General features: G+C 34.8%; 1 protein-coding gene across 10 annotated transcripts in view; it reads right to left on the reverse strand.

Annotated features, from left to right (window-relative positions):
• The window catches only part of LOC105499299 (phosphatidylinositol 3-kinase catalytic subunit type 3), a 563,324-nt gene that overhangs the window by 533,537 nt on the left and 13,501 nt on the right, over positions 1-16,286 (reverse strand). For all 10 annotated transcript variants that reach the window (XR_011616915.1, XR_011616923.1, XR_011616919.1 and 7 more), the window contains one exon: positions 14,560-14,689. Coding sequence is in view for 1 of the 10 variants with exons in the window: in XM_011771834.3 (XP_011770136.1) it covers positions 14,560-14,689 (130 nt within the window). In the remaining 9 variants the exon portion in view is untranslated. The remainder of the gene's footprint in view (positions 1-14,559; positions 14,690-16,286) is intronic.

A 16,286-nucleotide genomic window follows, 5' to 3' on the forward strand; every position in this document is an offset into this window, starting at 1 on the left:
TCAATATAGTAAGCACTTAAAAGTGTAACTATAAATTGGAACAGTGATATGAAAGTAGTACCTTATGACTGATAACTTGGAAATACAAGATATGAGCAAATCAAGTAAGTTGTCTAAAAACAACTTAAAAATATAATCCTCACTTTTCAAATCAACAGAAAATGAACCAAGAATTTCAAACATTTTTAATATCCAACCATAGAAGACTGCTGAAATCAATTATGACTTATCCACACTATGCAAAACCCTCCAGCCTTTACAAATTATGTGGTAGAAGTATCTTAAATAACCTGGAACAATTTTGAGACACTATTAAATGTAAAAGCAAGGTTCAATTAAACACACAGATATGGTATGATTCTAATTTTAAAATAAATGTACACATATTCATCTATAACACACATACATTTATTAATTTACTGAAAGCATATAAAGTGTCAGTGATTATCTTTGAGTGGTAGGTAGATTGGGGTGACTTTCATAGTCTTCCTTGTGCTGTAACAATATTCTACCACTGTAGAAGATGTATATTATCTTTGTAGTAAGAAAAAATCAGTCATTTAAAAGCTAAAGTAATTTAAGAAACAATTAATTGTGGAGAAAGCTCTGTTGGGAAAACCACTAAAGATTAGCCTTTATAAAGATAATGCTAAATAAAGCAATTTTACTTCATAATAAAAGCTCAAAGAATAAAGCCCTATCTCATTAACTTAACCACCTGAAATAAAATAAATATGATTGCTCTCTCACTTTCTTCAAAGGGCCTTTCACCTAGATACAACTACAAAACCATACAAATTAGAAGATGTTACTATTTTTCAATAGGTGTTTAATAATGTCTGGTACTACTATATACAAGAGACTGTTTTTCCAGTAACCCTTTATATGATTACACAGGGTTGCATTTTGTCAATTACCTCCCATCTCCTTCCTCTAAACTCCCTCAAGTTAAAGGTCATAGCTTATCTCATTTGACTCTAATGCCTCTCTTGAGTCTAAAATAGAACTGAGCTAAATTAATGAATACTTGAACAGAGTAGCATTATTTGTCTGCTAATATAGTCGCATGGTGCACTAGAATTCTATTACTAAAAAAGTGTAATTCTTTAAAAAAAAAACAAGACAATAAGCCTCTCAAATCAAATATAAACTATGCAATACCTTTTTTTTTTTTTTTTTTTTTTTTGAGACAGGGTCTCACTCTGTTGCCCAGACTGGAGTACAGTGGCGTGATCTCGGCTCACCGCAACCTCCGCCTCCCAGGCTCAAGAGATTTTCCTATTTTCCTACCTCAGCCTCCTGAGTAGCTGGGATTACAGGCGTGCACCACCATGCCTGGCTAAGTTTTTTTTGTATGTCTAGTAGAGAAGGGGTTTCAACATGTTGGGCAGGCTAGTCTCAAACTCCTGACCTCAAATGATCCACCCTTCTCGGCCTCCAAAAGTGCTGGGATTACAGGTGTGAGCCACCAGGCCCAGCCAAGCTATGCAGTAATTTATAACTTCAGACCAAATGCAGTTGTATAACATAACTTATTTGAACTACTGAGATTAGAAAAAGAATCGTGTACGTGTGCGTGTTAGAGAGTTTGCATATGTTTATGTATTTAATTCTTGGCAAGCAAAGAAGTTTCTTCTAGTTTCTTCTATCTTCCTGATTAATGAAGTCTTGGTCACAAATCTTCAACTTTACTTTCAAACCGTACATGTAAATCTTATTATTCAGGAAGAGTAGTATTTGCTTCATAAAAGTTTCATTTAGTTAAACTTCTTGAAGATAAATCTAGCCTTAAAAGTGTCTTCCTATTTTTCTGGCAGAAACTATAACTGTAAAGACAGAAAATAGATTTACAGAACATAAATCGATACTGTTTTAGGGCTCAATTTTACACTGGCAAAAACTAATTTAGTCTACTTGCTATCATTGGTTTCCAGACAAATCCAAAAGTTTTGACAGTCTGAGCAGTAAGCAAACCAAAGTGATTAATAAAAAAGATGCTACCCGTGTAGCATTAAAAATAAATTTACGAGATATTCCCAAAACCTTGTTATAACACAATTCAATGGCGACACAGAATCAAAGCAATAAGCTATGTTTATAAAAGCTATACCAGATATTTATACAAAAACCTGTATCTAAGAGGTATACTTGGTGATATCAATGACATCACTGAATAAATTTGATAGCCTTGAATAATTTCAGCATTTATCATAATTCTGTTGTTTATTCTTGTCATTTATAAAACATTTGAGGAAGAAAAAAACATAAGACACTTCTGCCCAACCCAAATGTTATATCTAGGATCCTATATTTTCATTTGTAAAGTAACAAATGTATTCTCCAACTCTTTAGGACACCATTTTTCTTCCTCTAAAACACATACATTTAAAAGACAGAAGTTTTATTTTGTTCCTAGTGATAAAAGTACATTATTTCAGATATAATAAATAAGGGTATTCTTACTGTTTTTGAGAAAATGAAATTATTTTTATTATAGTCATTATTACAAATGGTCAAGTCTCAATTGTTTTTTGTTTGTTTTTTTATTTATAGAGACAAGGTTTCATCATGTTGCCCAGGCTGGCTTCAAACTCCTGAGCACAAGTTATCCTCCCCCATCAGCCTCCCAAAGTGAATTGTTTATATTGCGGATAAAAAGTAAATATAATATACATACATATTAACAGAACACTGTATATATTTTGTATATTCATTTACCTACATGGGGTAATGGTTACATCATTAGGGATGATAGATTCACCCTCCTAAATTACTATACCTAGTCTAATATTGCACTGCATGTACTGTTGACATCATAACTAAGGGCAGTTGATTAGAAAACAGAAAACTGAAGATTATCAAGCTACTTTAGCTATAACCTAAATCATTAAGTGATTCAGCTATGGAGAAAGGACACTTTCTTTATGTGATATACCTAACCAAGTGAAGACTTAACCAAGTATAGATATTTCTTACAAAGAATACCAACTTCCCAAGAAAAGCACTAACATATACAATCAATTGAAAGCAATTTTAGGAACTTAAGTGTTAAATTCTGAAAACAATAAATTATGTAACAATAATAAGGGGAAAAGATCACTAATAGGTCCTTCTAAACAATTTATTCTGTTAAATTAATTTGATCCAGAATGTCAGTTTATTCATGAACATTACTTCACATAATTTATTCAAGGCGGAAGTGTATTCAGAATCCAGGAGAAGTACAGGTAATCAACTTGCTATAATTTATAAACAAAATAGTCTCTGAGGTTAATTTTCCTTTTCAGAATAGCTAATAATAATAATAATAATAATAATAATAATAATGGCATGATTCCTATAATCAGCAGAGATAATGGAGATCTGACCATATTTTAACAATGAAAAATACCCAGAAATACAGAAATAGCTAGTTATTCAATAAGCTGTAACTTACAGTGAGAGCTGTAACTCAGGAATCTTGATGCCAGTCTTCATCCCCAGTTATAATGTATCCCATTATTATTTAAATCTTTCATCAGTTTTGATAGTTCTACTAATCTTAAAAGTGTAAAATAAAACATAATGCCTTCATTTTTCAAAACACCTCCTCCCTGGATAGTTTCATGTTTCTCATTTCTCTAAAATCCAACTACAAAATATCATTACATGGGTACAGATTTAGAAATCATCAAGTTGCTAACCCATTATAGAATCTGTAATAAGAACTGATGTCCAGTATATAATAAAAATTACTTCTTAAATCATATCTCTAAACTCAAAACCTTTACTGATCTTAGTCTTTCAGAGGTAACATGCAAGTATATTCACATCTCTGGCAGGAAACATGCAGCTCTAAAAAGCCCATTTCAGAATGAAAGTTTAGGGATTTTATTGGGAGTTGGTCACAACGGCAATCTCTGCCTTACAACTATCAAAATTTTAGACTTCCAGAAAGAAAGCAAGTGCTCATCGTAAATCACATGTGGAAATAGTCTAGACATAATGAAACATCTGTTATCAGTTACGAACTGTTTCAGAAAATCAGTTCTCAGACATCAGCCAAGGGCCAACCTTGCAAGGAGGCCCTTCTAAGGACAGCAGCCTTAGGCCTGCCGTGTGAATTTTTTTTTTTTTTTTTTTTTAAGAGACGGGGTCTCTTATGTTACTCAGCCTGGTCTCAAACTCCTGGACTCAAGCAATCTTCCTGCCTCAGCCTTCCATGTAGCTGAGTGGCTGAAACTATAGGTGCACACCAACATGCCTAGCTATTAACTCTTCCACATGTCAAATTAAAAGGAAAAAAAGGTAAGATCAAAAGAATCTCAACTTTTTCTTTTTGGGGGGTAAGCTGCAATATTCATTCATCATGTAAACTTTCAAAAAATAACAGAAGACTTTTTTTTTAATATGGGGTCTCACTCCCTGGCCCAGGATCACTGCAGTTTCATACTCCTGGGTTCAAGCGATCCTCCCACTTCAGCCTCCAGAGTACGGAGGACTATAGGCATGTGCCACCTTTCCCAGCTTATTTTTTTTATTGTCATTTTTTGTAGAGATGGGGTCATGCCATGTTGCACAAGTTAGTCGCAAACCCCTGGGCTCAAGCGATCCTCCAGCCTCAGCCTCTCAAAGTACTGGGATTACAGGCAAGAGCCTCTGCACCTGGCCACAGAAGACTTTTTTTTTAACCTGAAAGAAGAAATTTACCAAGAAGAGCCAACATCTTACCAAAGAATTAAATGTAAGAAGCACTCTCATTAAACTCAGGAACAAAACAAGGATGACTCTACTACTGTTTCTATTAAACACTGTTCCAGAATCAACAGTTTCTATTAAACATTGTACCCACTAAAAACAGCAAAAAGTTGAAGTTCAGAAAATAAACAAACTGATTTACTCATACATTGGAAAAATATATAGCAGTTTAAATGGAAGCACATGAGTCATACAGATTAACAAGGATAAATATAGAAAAAATTAACTTTTTTCTTAAAAAAGTAAATTACAAACTAAACAAAAGAGGGAACTTCTTATGTGATTCTCAAATCTTTTTTTTTTTTCAAATGTGAAACAAGGCAAAATGTTAACATATATTCAATCCTGATAGTGAATACATGGACATCTATTACATGCTTCTGTGTATTTTTCTATTTGAATTGTTCTATGATAAAAATATAATGTTAAAACCCCGACAGTTAACTTCCCAAGACTAGGAAAACTGAATAAATCAATGAGTGCCTTTATGCTACCCCTTCTCAACAATCTTGGTTTTCAATTACTACTTAGCTAAATTTTTGGTTAACTCTTCTAGGCTGAAGGGCACTTTGATGAAGATTATGATTCAACTAAATAAACTAAACCAATTCGGTGTCTAACACAGACCTACTTCTTCAATGTGCTTTTAATGCATTCAAAAGAAAGAAAAAATATTAAAAAATACTGTTATCTTTAGGGATTTTTCCTTTAGAATTTCAATCCAAGACCTTCTTAAGTCCATACCAAACTGTCCCCTTGAGAATGGGACCAAGGGAACCAAGGAACCCCTTGGTCCTTTTGGGTTATCTTCCTTTTTGGTTCTCAAATCAAGGGAACATCTTGCCTTTCTCAAACTTTCTGAGAACTGACATATCCCTATCTTGGTCCATTATTGTACTCCTTGATTATAATTGCAATCCCAAAGTATAATGTAACATCTTTAGTTCTTTCCAAAATTCCCGTTACTCCCTTTTCATTAATCACTTCTTTTATAGTGGTGTAAATTTGCCTAGAGGTCCAGCATGGTGGCTCATGCCTATAATCCCAGCAGTTTGGGAGGCTGAGGCAGGAGGACTGCTTGAGCCTAGGAGTTTGAGACCAGCCTGGGCAACCTAGTGAGACACCATCTCTATATAAAAGAAACTATTCGAACATGGTGGTGCACACCTGTAGTCCCAGCTCCTCCAGAGGATGTGGGAGGATCACTTGAGTCCAGGAGACTGAGGCTACAGTGAGCTGTGAATGCACCACTGCACTCCAGCCTGGGCAAAAGGCCGAGACCCTGTCTCCAAACAAACAAACAAACAAAAACAAAAACAAACAAAAAATTGGCCTAGAGAAGCAGTCTCCTTTTTTTCTCAAACTTCTGAAAAATAATCCTGTGATCAAGTCAATAATCTGACAAAAGCCTGAGCTGAATGAATGAGACTTCATTACCATCATTACTAACTTTCTAGCTGCATCATTTTTTGTGATCACACAAAGAAAATAGCCATTTCCAGCCCAGGCATGGTGGCCCACACCTGTAATTCCAATGCTTTGGGAGGCCAAGGCGGGTGGATCACTTGAGGTCAGGAGTTCGAGACCTGTCTGGCCAACATGGTGAAACCCTGTCTCTCTTAAAATTACAAAAATTAGACAGGCGTGGCGGCATACACCTGTAATCCCAGCTACTCAGGAGGCTGAGGCAGATCTACTGTTTTTTTTCATTGCTTTTAAAGTATGTATTGGTAACAACTAGAGCCATATATCATTCATAACTCCAATTCTTTCATAGCACAAATATGTAATGGGTGCTTACCATAGGCAGGTCACTGTTTACTGACTTAATGGGCATCATCTTTTACGCCATACTTGAGGACCTGCACTGTAGACATTGCTTCATATTCTAGTTACCTTTTCTCCTGTTTTCAATTTTAATCTTCTAAATAAGAACAATATACTCTTCATGCAAACACATTCTTCTCAATCCTTAAATCTTAAGCATATGTCACTGATACTTATTTTGGAAAGAGATTTCCATAAAGAATTTAAAGACGTGGTTTTAGGTGCTGGTTCTGCAAGTCACCAAATATGTAACCACAAATAAACAGCTTAACTTCTCTATGCTTTCATCTTTTCATGAATTTAAAAACAATGTAGTGTATAAGTCCTAATCCTACACTTATCAGAATCAAATAAAAGCAAGTAAAAAAGTAATAACAACAGCTAACATTTATTAGTGCTCGGTATTTGCTGAGCAGTATGCTAAATCCTTTAAATATTTTATCATTTACACTTAGTCTTCACAATAATCTCCAAAAACAGATACAACTACTATTCCTACTTTACAGAAGAGGATTTCATGACTTGGTAAAGGTTAAATAGCTAGTTCAAGATCACAGCTGGGATTTGAAGAAAAAATGGTCTCTAAAGCCACGATCTTAATCCCTTCTCTATTTTAGTTTACAATCTATGCTAAGAGGTTTTGTTGATATTAAAGCACTTTACATATGCAAAGTGATTATAAATGTAGTTACTATTATTAGTCACAATAACACTAACAACAACGACATCGGGAACTTAGTAACACAGTTTTTTTTTTTTTTTTTGGTCTTCAACATTTAGAAGTGTGCCTTTGACAACGGTGAAGATAAAAGACTTGTACGCGTACAAAAAACTAAAGGCGTACAAAAAACTCAGGGCTCCTCTAACCAGTGCTTTAGGACAAGTACCCATCTGATGCAATGGATTAATGCAAAATACTTTCTTTCAAAGGTAAATATTATAGTAGGTCAAACTACTTTAATCCCACTTTAGAAAATTAATTATGTGACCAGAAAATTCCTTGCTATCTTAATCTTGATTTTCATGGATTATTTTGTGATTGTGATAATTTGTCAATGTTTATTCAAAAGATGCAGTACAACCAGCATATTCAAGTAAATGTAATTAAAAGGATACTATAAAGAAAGTCCTTTTGGCTGGGGGGTGTGGCTCATGCCTATAATCCCAGCACTTTGGGAGGCCAAGGCAGGCGGATCACGAGGTCAGGAGATAGAGACCATTCTGGCTAACACGGTGAAGCGCCGTCTCTACTAAAAATACAAAAAAATCTAGATCCTTGAGGAATCACCACACTGTCTTCCACAATGGTTGAACTAGTTTACAGTCCCATCAACAGTGCAAAAGCGTTCCTATTTCTCCACATCCTCTCCAGCACCTGACTTTTTAATGATCACCATTCTAACTGGTGTGAGATGGTATCTCAATGTGGTTTTGATTTGCATTTCTCTGATCGTCAGTGATGATGAGCATTTTTTCATGTGTCTGTTGGCTGCATAAATGTCTTCTTTTGAGAACTGTCTGTTCATATCCTTCGCCCACTTTTTGATGGGGTTGTTTGAGTTTTTCTTGTAAACTTATTTAAGTTCTTTGTAGATTCTGGATATTAGCCCTTTGTCAGATGGGTAGATTGTAAAAATTTTCTCCTATTTTGTAGGTTGCCTGTTCACTCTGACGGTAGTTTCTTTTGATATGCAGAAGCTCTTTAGTTTAATTAGATCCCATTTGTCAATTTTTGCTTTTGTTGCCATTGCTTTTGGTGTTTTAGACATGAAGTCCTTGCCCATGGCTATGTCCTCAATGGTATTGCTTAGGTTTTCTTCTAGAGTTTTTATGGTTTTAGGTCTAACATTTAAGTCTTTAATCCATCCTGAATTAATTTTTGTATAAGGTGTAAGGAAGGGATCCAGTTTCAGCTTTCTACATATAGCTAGCCAATTTTCCCAGCACCATTTATTAAATAGGGAATCCTTTCCCCATTTCTCATTTTTGTCAGGTTTGTCAAAGATCAGAGGGTGGGAGATGTGTGCCATCCCATTACTGGGTATATACCCAAAGCATTATAAATCATGCTGCTATAAAGACACATGCACACGTATGTTTATTGTGGCACTATCCACAATAGCAAAGACTTGCAACCAACCTAAATGCCCATCAATGATAGACTGGATTAAGAAAATGTGGCACATATACACCACGGAATACTATGCAGCCATACAAAAGGATGAGTTCATGTCCTTTGTAGGGACATGGATGAAGCTGAAAACCATCATTCTCAGCAAACTACTGCAAGGACAGAAAACCAAACACTGCATGTTCTCACTCATAGGTGGGAACTGAGCAATGAGAACACTTGGACATCAGAAGGGGAACATCACACACCAGGGCCTGCTGTGGGGTGGGAGGAGGAGGGAGGGATAGCATTAGGAGATATACCTAACGTAAATGATGAGTTAATGGGTGCAGCATACCAACATGGCACATGTATACATATGCAACAAACCTGCACGTTGCGCACATGTACCCTAGAACTTAAAGTATAATAATAAAAATAAATACATAAATAAAATAAAATACAAAAAAATTAGCCGGACATGGTGGTGGGCGCCTGTAGTTCCAGCTACTTGGGAGGCTGAGGCAGGAGAATGGAGTGAACTTGGGAGGCGGAGGTTGCAGTGAGCCAAGATCGCGCCACTGCACTCCAGCCTGGGTGACAGAGAAAGACTCCATCTCAAAAAAAAAAAAAAAAAAAAAAAAAGTCTTTTTTAGATTTCCCAAAACTGAGAAAAATATCTCAGAAACCTTTCCAGCTCCTTCACGGTTAACTAAGAAATCAACAATATCATGAAGACTACTTAAATTTCCAAAGTACCTTGAAATGTGGTGTCCTAGATAGCAGGCACAAGTAATATGGTTACCAGAAAGACGTACTCACCCACTACAAATTTGTAAATTGGCACTCTAGATCAGTGCTGTCAGTAGAACTTTTGTCAATAATGGAAACGTTCTACATGTGCACTGTCCCACAGATGTCTTCTAGCCACAAGGGGCATCTGAGCATTTGAAATGTGGTTAAAGTACAGAACAACTGAATTTTTAATGTTATTTAATTTTAATTAACCCAAATCTAAATTGCTACATGAGACTTGTGGCTGTCATATTAGACACTGCAACTCCAGATTATAAATGACTCTTAGAAGTGGTTGGCATGAACCTATTCTCAAGCAACAATTTCTAAATGAACTTAAAAAATCCAGCTCCTATTTAAACCTGAGGTCTGGACCCTGGACCCACAGTGACTCCACACAGGCACTCTGTGGTTCAGCCTGAAACACCACCACATCTTACCACATCTTCCCTGCAACAGTGTTCACCTCTATATTCTACTCAACAACATTCCCATACCTATCTGTGCCACACAGACCCAAAGCATTTTTCATCTAATCGTTCCTTTCTCTTTGCCTCCCCTTAATCAAATTGACAGAAACTGAAGCACATTCCAAAGGCATCAAGCAGAGCTGCTAAAATGAAAAGCAGACAGTGGAGAAGCATGTTTTTGCACTAACCTTTCATGTCTAAAGACATGGATTCAAATATAAATCAAACACTAAAGCTTGGTAGTCACATCCAAAATCCCAGGTGGATATGCATTCTAGTCATAAAACTCTGACAATATGACAGGCTAAAAAACAGAGCAGATGGGAACAATGGGTAAATTTGTTCAAGTAAGGCCCACAACCACTAAAAGCCTGGGTCATGGACAATGAAAGTTTAATAAATGCTCCAGAAGTCTGGTTTTTTATTATTTTCACAAATGAATTCAAACGGAAAGACACCGTATTACTAAAAATTAATTAGGGAAACTCAGAAATGGGAAAAAGAAGAAAATGGGGCAGGGGGTGGGAGGGTGATAGTTTATTTAAATATATTCATTTCTTTCTGTTCCCTATTAGAAGTCTAAAAAATTCAAGTTACAAAAAATAAGAATTAAATTAAGGAAAGTGGTTTTGCTTCCTTTTTTCATACTCATTTTTCCTTCAAGCAAAATTAGGCATGTTCACAAAATCATGTAAAATCATGAGAAAAGGTTAATTCCGCTAAACTCATTCTGAAAGGACTGGACTTTTAAAAATTGTCAAACTTGAAAAGCAGGTTTTTAAACTTCAGCTATTCATACTGTAGTCGGAATTCAACTGTAATAGGTGAGCAATAAATCAGAAGAGGGTTAAGTCCGGCTTGCAGTGGAAGTTCTTTGCTCAATAATTATCTAACACTGTCTTTTCACAGGCCATTAAATAGTTAATCTTCATTTCACAGTCCTGTTGTCCATTATCCCTAGATAACCAAGACTGAAGTAGTTCTATAAGTGACTAAACTTTCTTATACTGCAGTTTGAAGACTGTTACTACGCTACTTATTTAGGCTCATGGATACCATGCATAGTAAAAATGTTTTGCTATTATTAAGATTTATGTATATCTTTTTGGTCTTAAGTCAACTGTCTTCTAAAAAATTAGAAACAATCATGGTGAATTCACTGGATGGAAAATAAAAGTGCAACAAGAAATAAACCATACTTAACATTCATAAATTTGAATACTAATTTCTTTTCTTAAAATGGTAGCGTGAGAAATACAGACATTACATCTACCATCTCTGTTCCTTCTGTACGAAAATGGAAACAGGGAGCATACAAATACTTTCCCATGTTTAAAAGTTTATTATAACTAACACAATTTCAAAATGTTTTGAGAAAGAGAGTGACAATCTAACCGAACAATTTTTTACAATGTGTAATCAGAAAAAGAGAGAGTGAAAGACAGCAGGCACTACTGTGGCACAACTCTAAGAACAATTTAAGCATCTAAGCATAATTTTAAGAATGTAAGTATAATAATAATAAATTTAGTCAAAATAATTCTAAGTTAAGGATATAATTTTAAGAATGTAAGTACCAAAGTATACTGCCTCTGGTAAGTTAGTAAATTAACTAAATTAATTTACTTCACTTACTCTCTTACTCCCTAGTAAGAGAGTAAATTAAGACCATAGAAGTATCAAAATATATTTTCTCAAGTATAAGGCAAGACCGTGTTTTAGGTGAGGAAGAGTTGTTTTTCAGAAACTCTGTCTAAAAATGTAAGAAGCAAGCACTAATCAAACAACAAAATTAAGAGCAAAGCCCCATTATTCACATTAGGCAAGCCCTATGTAACACTTTACCCTAGGCACACATATTGCAGAAAAAAAGGAATGACCTGAAAATCATACATTCAAAGTTGCAAATTAATAACCACGATTTTATTCTCTACTAAGATAATCACTATGAAACCCAGGTAGAAAATCTCAATTATTTCCTATATCAGTACTTTTAGAATCAATTAAATATAAAGAGCTACATGAGACCGTAAAAGTCATTCGTCCATTCTAAACATCTGATTTTGCAAACTTAAAAATTATTTTCCCCAAGTTAGTAGAATGGCCAGAACTCTGACTCACAGTATACTGCTCTTCCCACTATAATGTGTTTCCAAGTGCCCAACCTTCCAATTTTGTCAAATCTTAAGACATCATTTTAAAAACACATTTCTCTTCGATAGCAGCTGGGATAGATAACAGTTCTGAAACTTCAAAAACCACAAGTAACTGCTATATCAAGAAGAAGGGACTATCGAGTTAGCCCAATACGTCAAGAAATAAAAAGAGCTTCCTTCAAAGAGGGAGCAATTCTTTAACAATGCTACAAACAGGACACCTTTTTCCCCTTTAAAAAAGTAATTACTCATTTTCATGGTTTCTGTTTAGTCTTTGGGGAACACAAGTTAATACTAATGCAAGCTGTCACAGCACAGCAAGCTCAGATGTCTCTACTCCATTCAGAAGTTAAAAGTACAGTTCTATTAGGGATGAAAGGATGTGGAAAGAGCTAGGCTCCAATTATTATCAGGAGGACTATAAGCTGCTCACTCTCATTAATTTTTATTCCCATTTTACAAACCAATAAAAACTTACCTGAAAACTGCTAACCATTCTGAACAATACAAACAGCACATAAATTTTAATAACTACCTCTTGAAAAAGCAGAATCCACTTGGAATACTCTAATATAAAGAATTTAGACTGGTGATGATTGTTACCAATTAACAAACACATTAAGAAGACTTCTTTCCTACACCTCCCTGAGCTCTGCACATGCTTAGTCATCATTTTTAGAGTTGCTAATGTGCACAAATAACTAAAAGAAAAATACGAACAAGTATTAAGGGTTACTGTTTCAATCATTAAAAAGGTGATCATTATTAAGTCACATCTTTTTTCTATAAAATTCAAAAGATTAAAATGAGAAATCTATACTATTAACGTTGTGCTACATTAAAAAACCAGAAGTCCAACTGGGACTAATTCCAACGATTATACTCCATACATGAAGCCTGAAAAATGTCAGTTGTTACAAAAATTATTTTTTAAACCTTCCATCAAAAATAATTAGGGAAAAAAATTAGAAACCTGTGAACAGAAGCGTAAATAATGTGTTTAACAGAGAAACAATGTAGTTACATTGTGCAACTATAAAGCTTTATATTTCTTGACTCTGGCCATTCCCCCTCAGACTTAGAATTTCACCTACAATATGAATCATAATGGCTACTCTTAAAAGACAATTTGAGAGCTTTTTTAAAATATTATTTTTTATTCTTTTTTAATTCAACCTTTTTCATATTATAGTGATCCACAGGCTATAAATTAATTGATTCTAATAAAATTTAGATTAACTATTCCAGGTTTGTAAAAGGGACAGAGAGTAGCTCAAATGAAAGATCATCACTATGATAAAGTCTTAAAGGCAGACATATGAAAAGCTTGAGACCTTTCCTACATCCCATGTTAGAATGCATACAAAATCTCAGAATGAGTAGAAGAAACGAACATTAAATTTTATTTAATTATGGATGGGAGAAGTAGACAATAGTATATTGGTCAATACAGTTATCAGGTTGCTACGACATCATTCTTCCTTAAAAGAGCAATACAAAAAGACAAATTGAACTTGACAAAAATTCTATGTTGAAGCACAAAGCCTAGCCAACTCAAGTACTTATTCTTGAAGATTTTTTCTATATGTGAGTAAAGGCAACAAGCTGTTAAAAGCTTAGCATCAAAACTTTCTCCAGACATTAAAGAGGCACTCCTACTAATAAGACTGCAAAAGAAAAGTATATGTTATAATTACAAGAAAGTGTCCTAACCAGATAACTGCAAAAGGATCCTTAAACAGTATCTAACACACTGCTTTGTGAAAGGAGGTTCACAAAATAAATGACAGTGTTGCAATTTATGCACAGAATAGAGTTTAGTTTTTATATTTCTAAGTGAAAACACTTGATTAAAACAACTTTGAAAGAAAAAGGTAGTAACTTCATCTGCGTACAAAGAAACTTTATACCAGTTAATTGTATAAGTCATCTTCACTTCCAGATGGCATAAGCTTCTCTAGCATGTTACACTTACAACTTTAAGGCTATGTCACCAGAAAAAGTGGGTGGTCATCTTGAAAATGTCACCAACGCTCCACATTTTCAAACCTGACAGATTTCCGGACACAAGATCACGTATTATATGATTCCATTTATATGAAATTTCCATAACAGGCAAACCCATAGAGATAGTAAGTAGATTAGTAGTTGCCTGGAACTAACTGCAGGGAGGAGGAAATGGGAGTGACTGTTAATGGTGCACGGTTTCTTTCAGGGGTGATGAAAATATACTAAAATTATATAGTGGTGATGATTACACAAGTCTGTAAATTTACTAAACCATCAGACTGTATGCTTTCCAAGGGTGAATTTTATGGTATGTGAATTATATTTCAATAAAACAATTATTTAAACGTTAGATTTAGATTTTTTAAAAATCTGACAGAATTCATAATGTCAAGGTATATATACTACAATAGACATCAGTCAGAGCTTTGCACCTGTTCCAAATGACTTTTTTTACCTTGGCAAGGCGGCTCATCTGATCTTCTGAGAGAGTGCTACTTGTTCTGCCAGGAGTTTTTGTGGGTTCTGATCCATCTGCTTCTACATTAGGCCAGACTTTCAAGTCATGCATCCCTTGGCGAAACATGCTAGGGAAAAAGACAATGTTCAAGGTAGAAGTAAATTAATACAGTTCATTACAGGAAATTTTAGATTCCTAAAAATAAACAGAATTCTACACATGGAAATGTATATCTCCACTGCCAAGCTTTAAGCCCCCAGTGGAATGTAAAGCAATTAACCAAGCAACTAAAATCCATGTCACACTGCTTTGTACATGCCATTCTTTTTTCCTCCAAGCAGTCAGAACTATGACAGAGAATTCTACACATAGAGTGGAAGGAGAAGGATGAGAAATGAGCACACACATTTCATCACTTTGGTGAAGATCTAAGGAATAACAGAGATTAAACTTCTAACCAATTGAAGAATGTCACATTTACAATGACTAAAATCAAAATTTAAATAATTACATAACTTTTCTTTAAATGACATTACAGTAGACTATATAGTCAAACTGCTTTGAATCACAGCTGTGCTATTACCCACATAACCCTAGGGTAAACTACTGAAACCTCCCTGTACCTCAGTTTCCTCTTTTATAAAATAGGATAAAAGGACTTGTATCCCACAAGGTTACTGGAAAAATTAAATAAATCAGTACAAGTAAAAAGTCATTAGAACAGTGACTGGCCTACGGTAAGTATTCAATAAATGTTAGCTATTACTAGTCTTTTTGCTGTACAAATTGATTTTTCTCCTTTCTTTTCCATAAAAGGCATGTTCTAAAAGTGAATACAATAGTAGACTCACACAAAAACATTTCCCATGTCTATAAATCAAAATTTAGCATATAGCCAGAATTCAGCCTAAGCTTGGTTATCCCGCTTCAAAGTGAAAGAATATATAACCTTTGTCCTGTTTTTGTCAAAAAGCTACCAAGGAGATATAAAGATGAAACAAACTCTTAAGAGTTTTAGACAACTATACGTTTTAATTATGCTGCTGCCAAGTTTCCATGTTTCTTTCTGATGGGGAAGTTAAAGATGTTCTTCTGTTAATGTGTTTTCTTTTTAAAAAAAATATTTTTGAACAAGAATTTTCAAACATAAAGTCTACTCAAACAGCATCTACTCAAAGCTCAATAAGTTATTTCTTACTCTTAGAAATAAAAAGACTATAGAAATTGCAACAGAAAGAAAAAAACTCTAAGTGTGTGTAGATGAACAGGCACATCTAAAGCATTTCATACACTTTCACATTTAATACTTTTTTAAAAAAACAAGGTACAGGCTGGGCACGGTGGCTCACACCTGTAATTTCAGCACTTTAAGAGGCTGAGGCAGGCAGACCACTTGAGCTCAAGAGTTTGAGACCAGCCTGGGCAACATTGCAAAACCCCGTCTCTTTAAAAAAAAAAAAATTTAAAATTAGCTGGGTGTAGTGGTACATGCCTGTAGTTTCTGGGGGGCTGAGGCAGGAGAATTGCTTGAGCCTGGGAGGACGAGGCTAATAGTGAACCATGTTTGCACCACTGTACCCCTGCCTGGGTGAGAAAGTGACACTCCATCTCCAAATTAAAAAATAAAATAAAATAAACTGTCTCCTTAACCGCTAGTGGTTTACACAAATTTTTTCAAATCATTATTATAATGTTCTGGCTAATAAAAAATTCGTTCATAGATT

Source organism: Macaca nemestrina, chromosome 19 (genome assembly GCF_043159975.1).
Source record: "Macaca nemestrina isolate mMacNem1 chromosome 19, mMacNem.hap1, whole genome shotgun sequence".
NCBI lineage: Eukaryota > Metazoa > Chordata > Mammalia > Primates > Cercopithecidae > Macaca > Macaca nemestrina.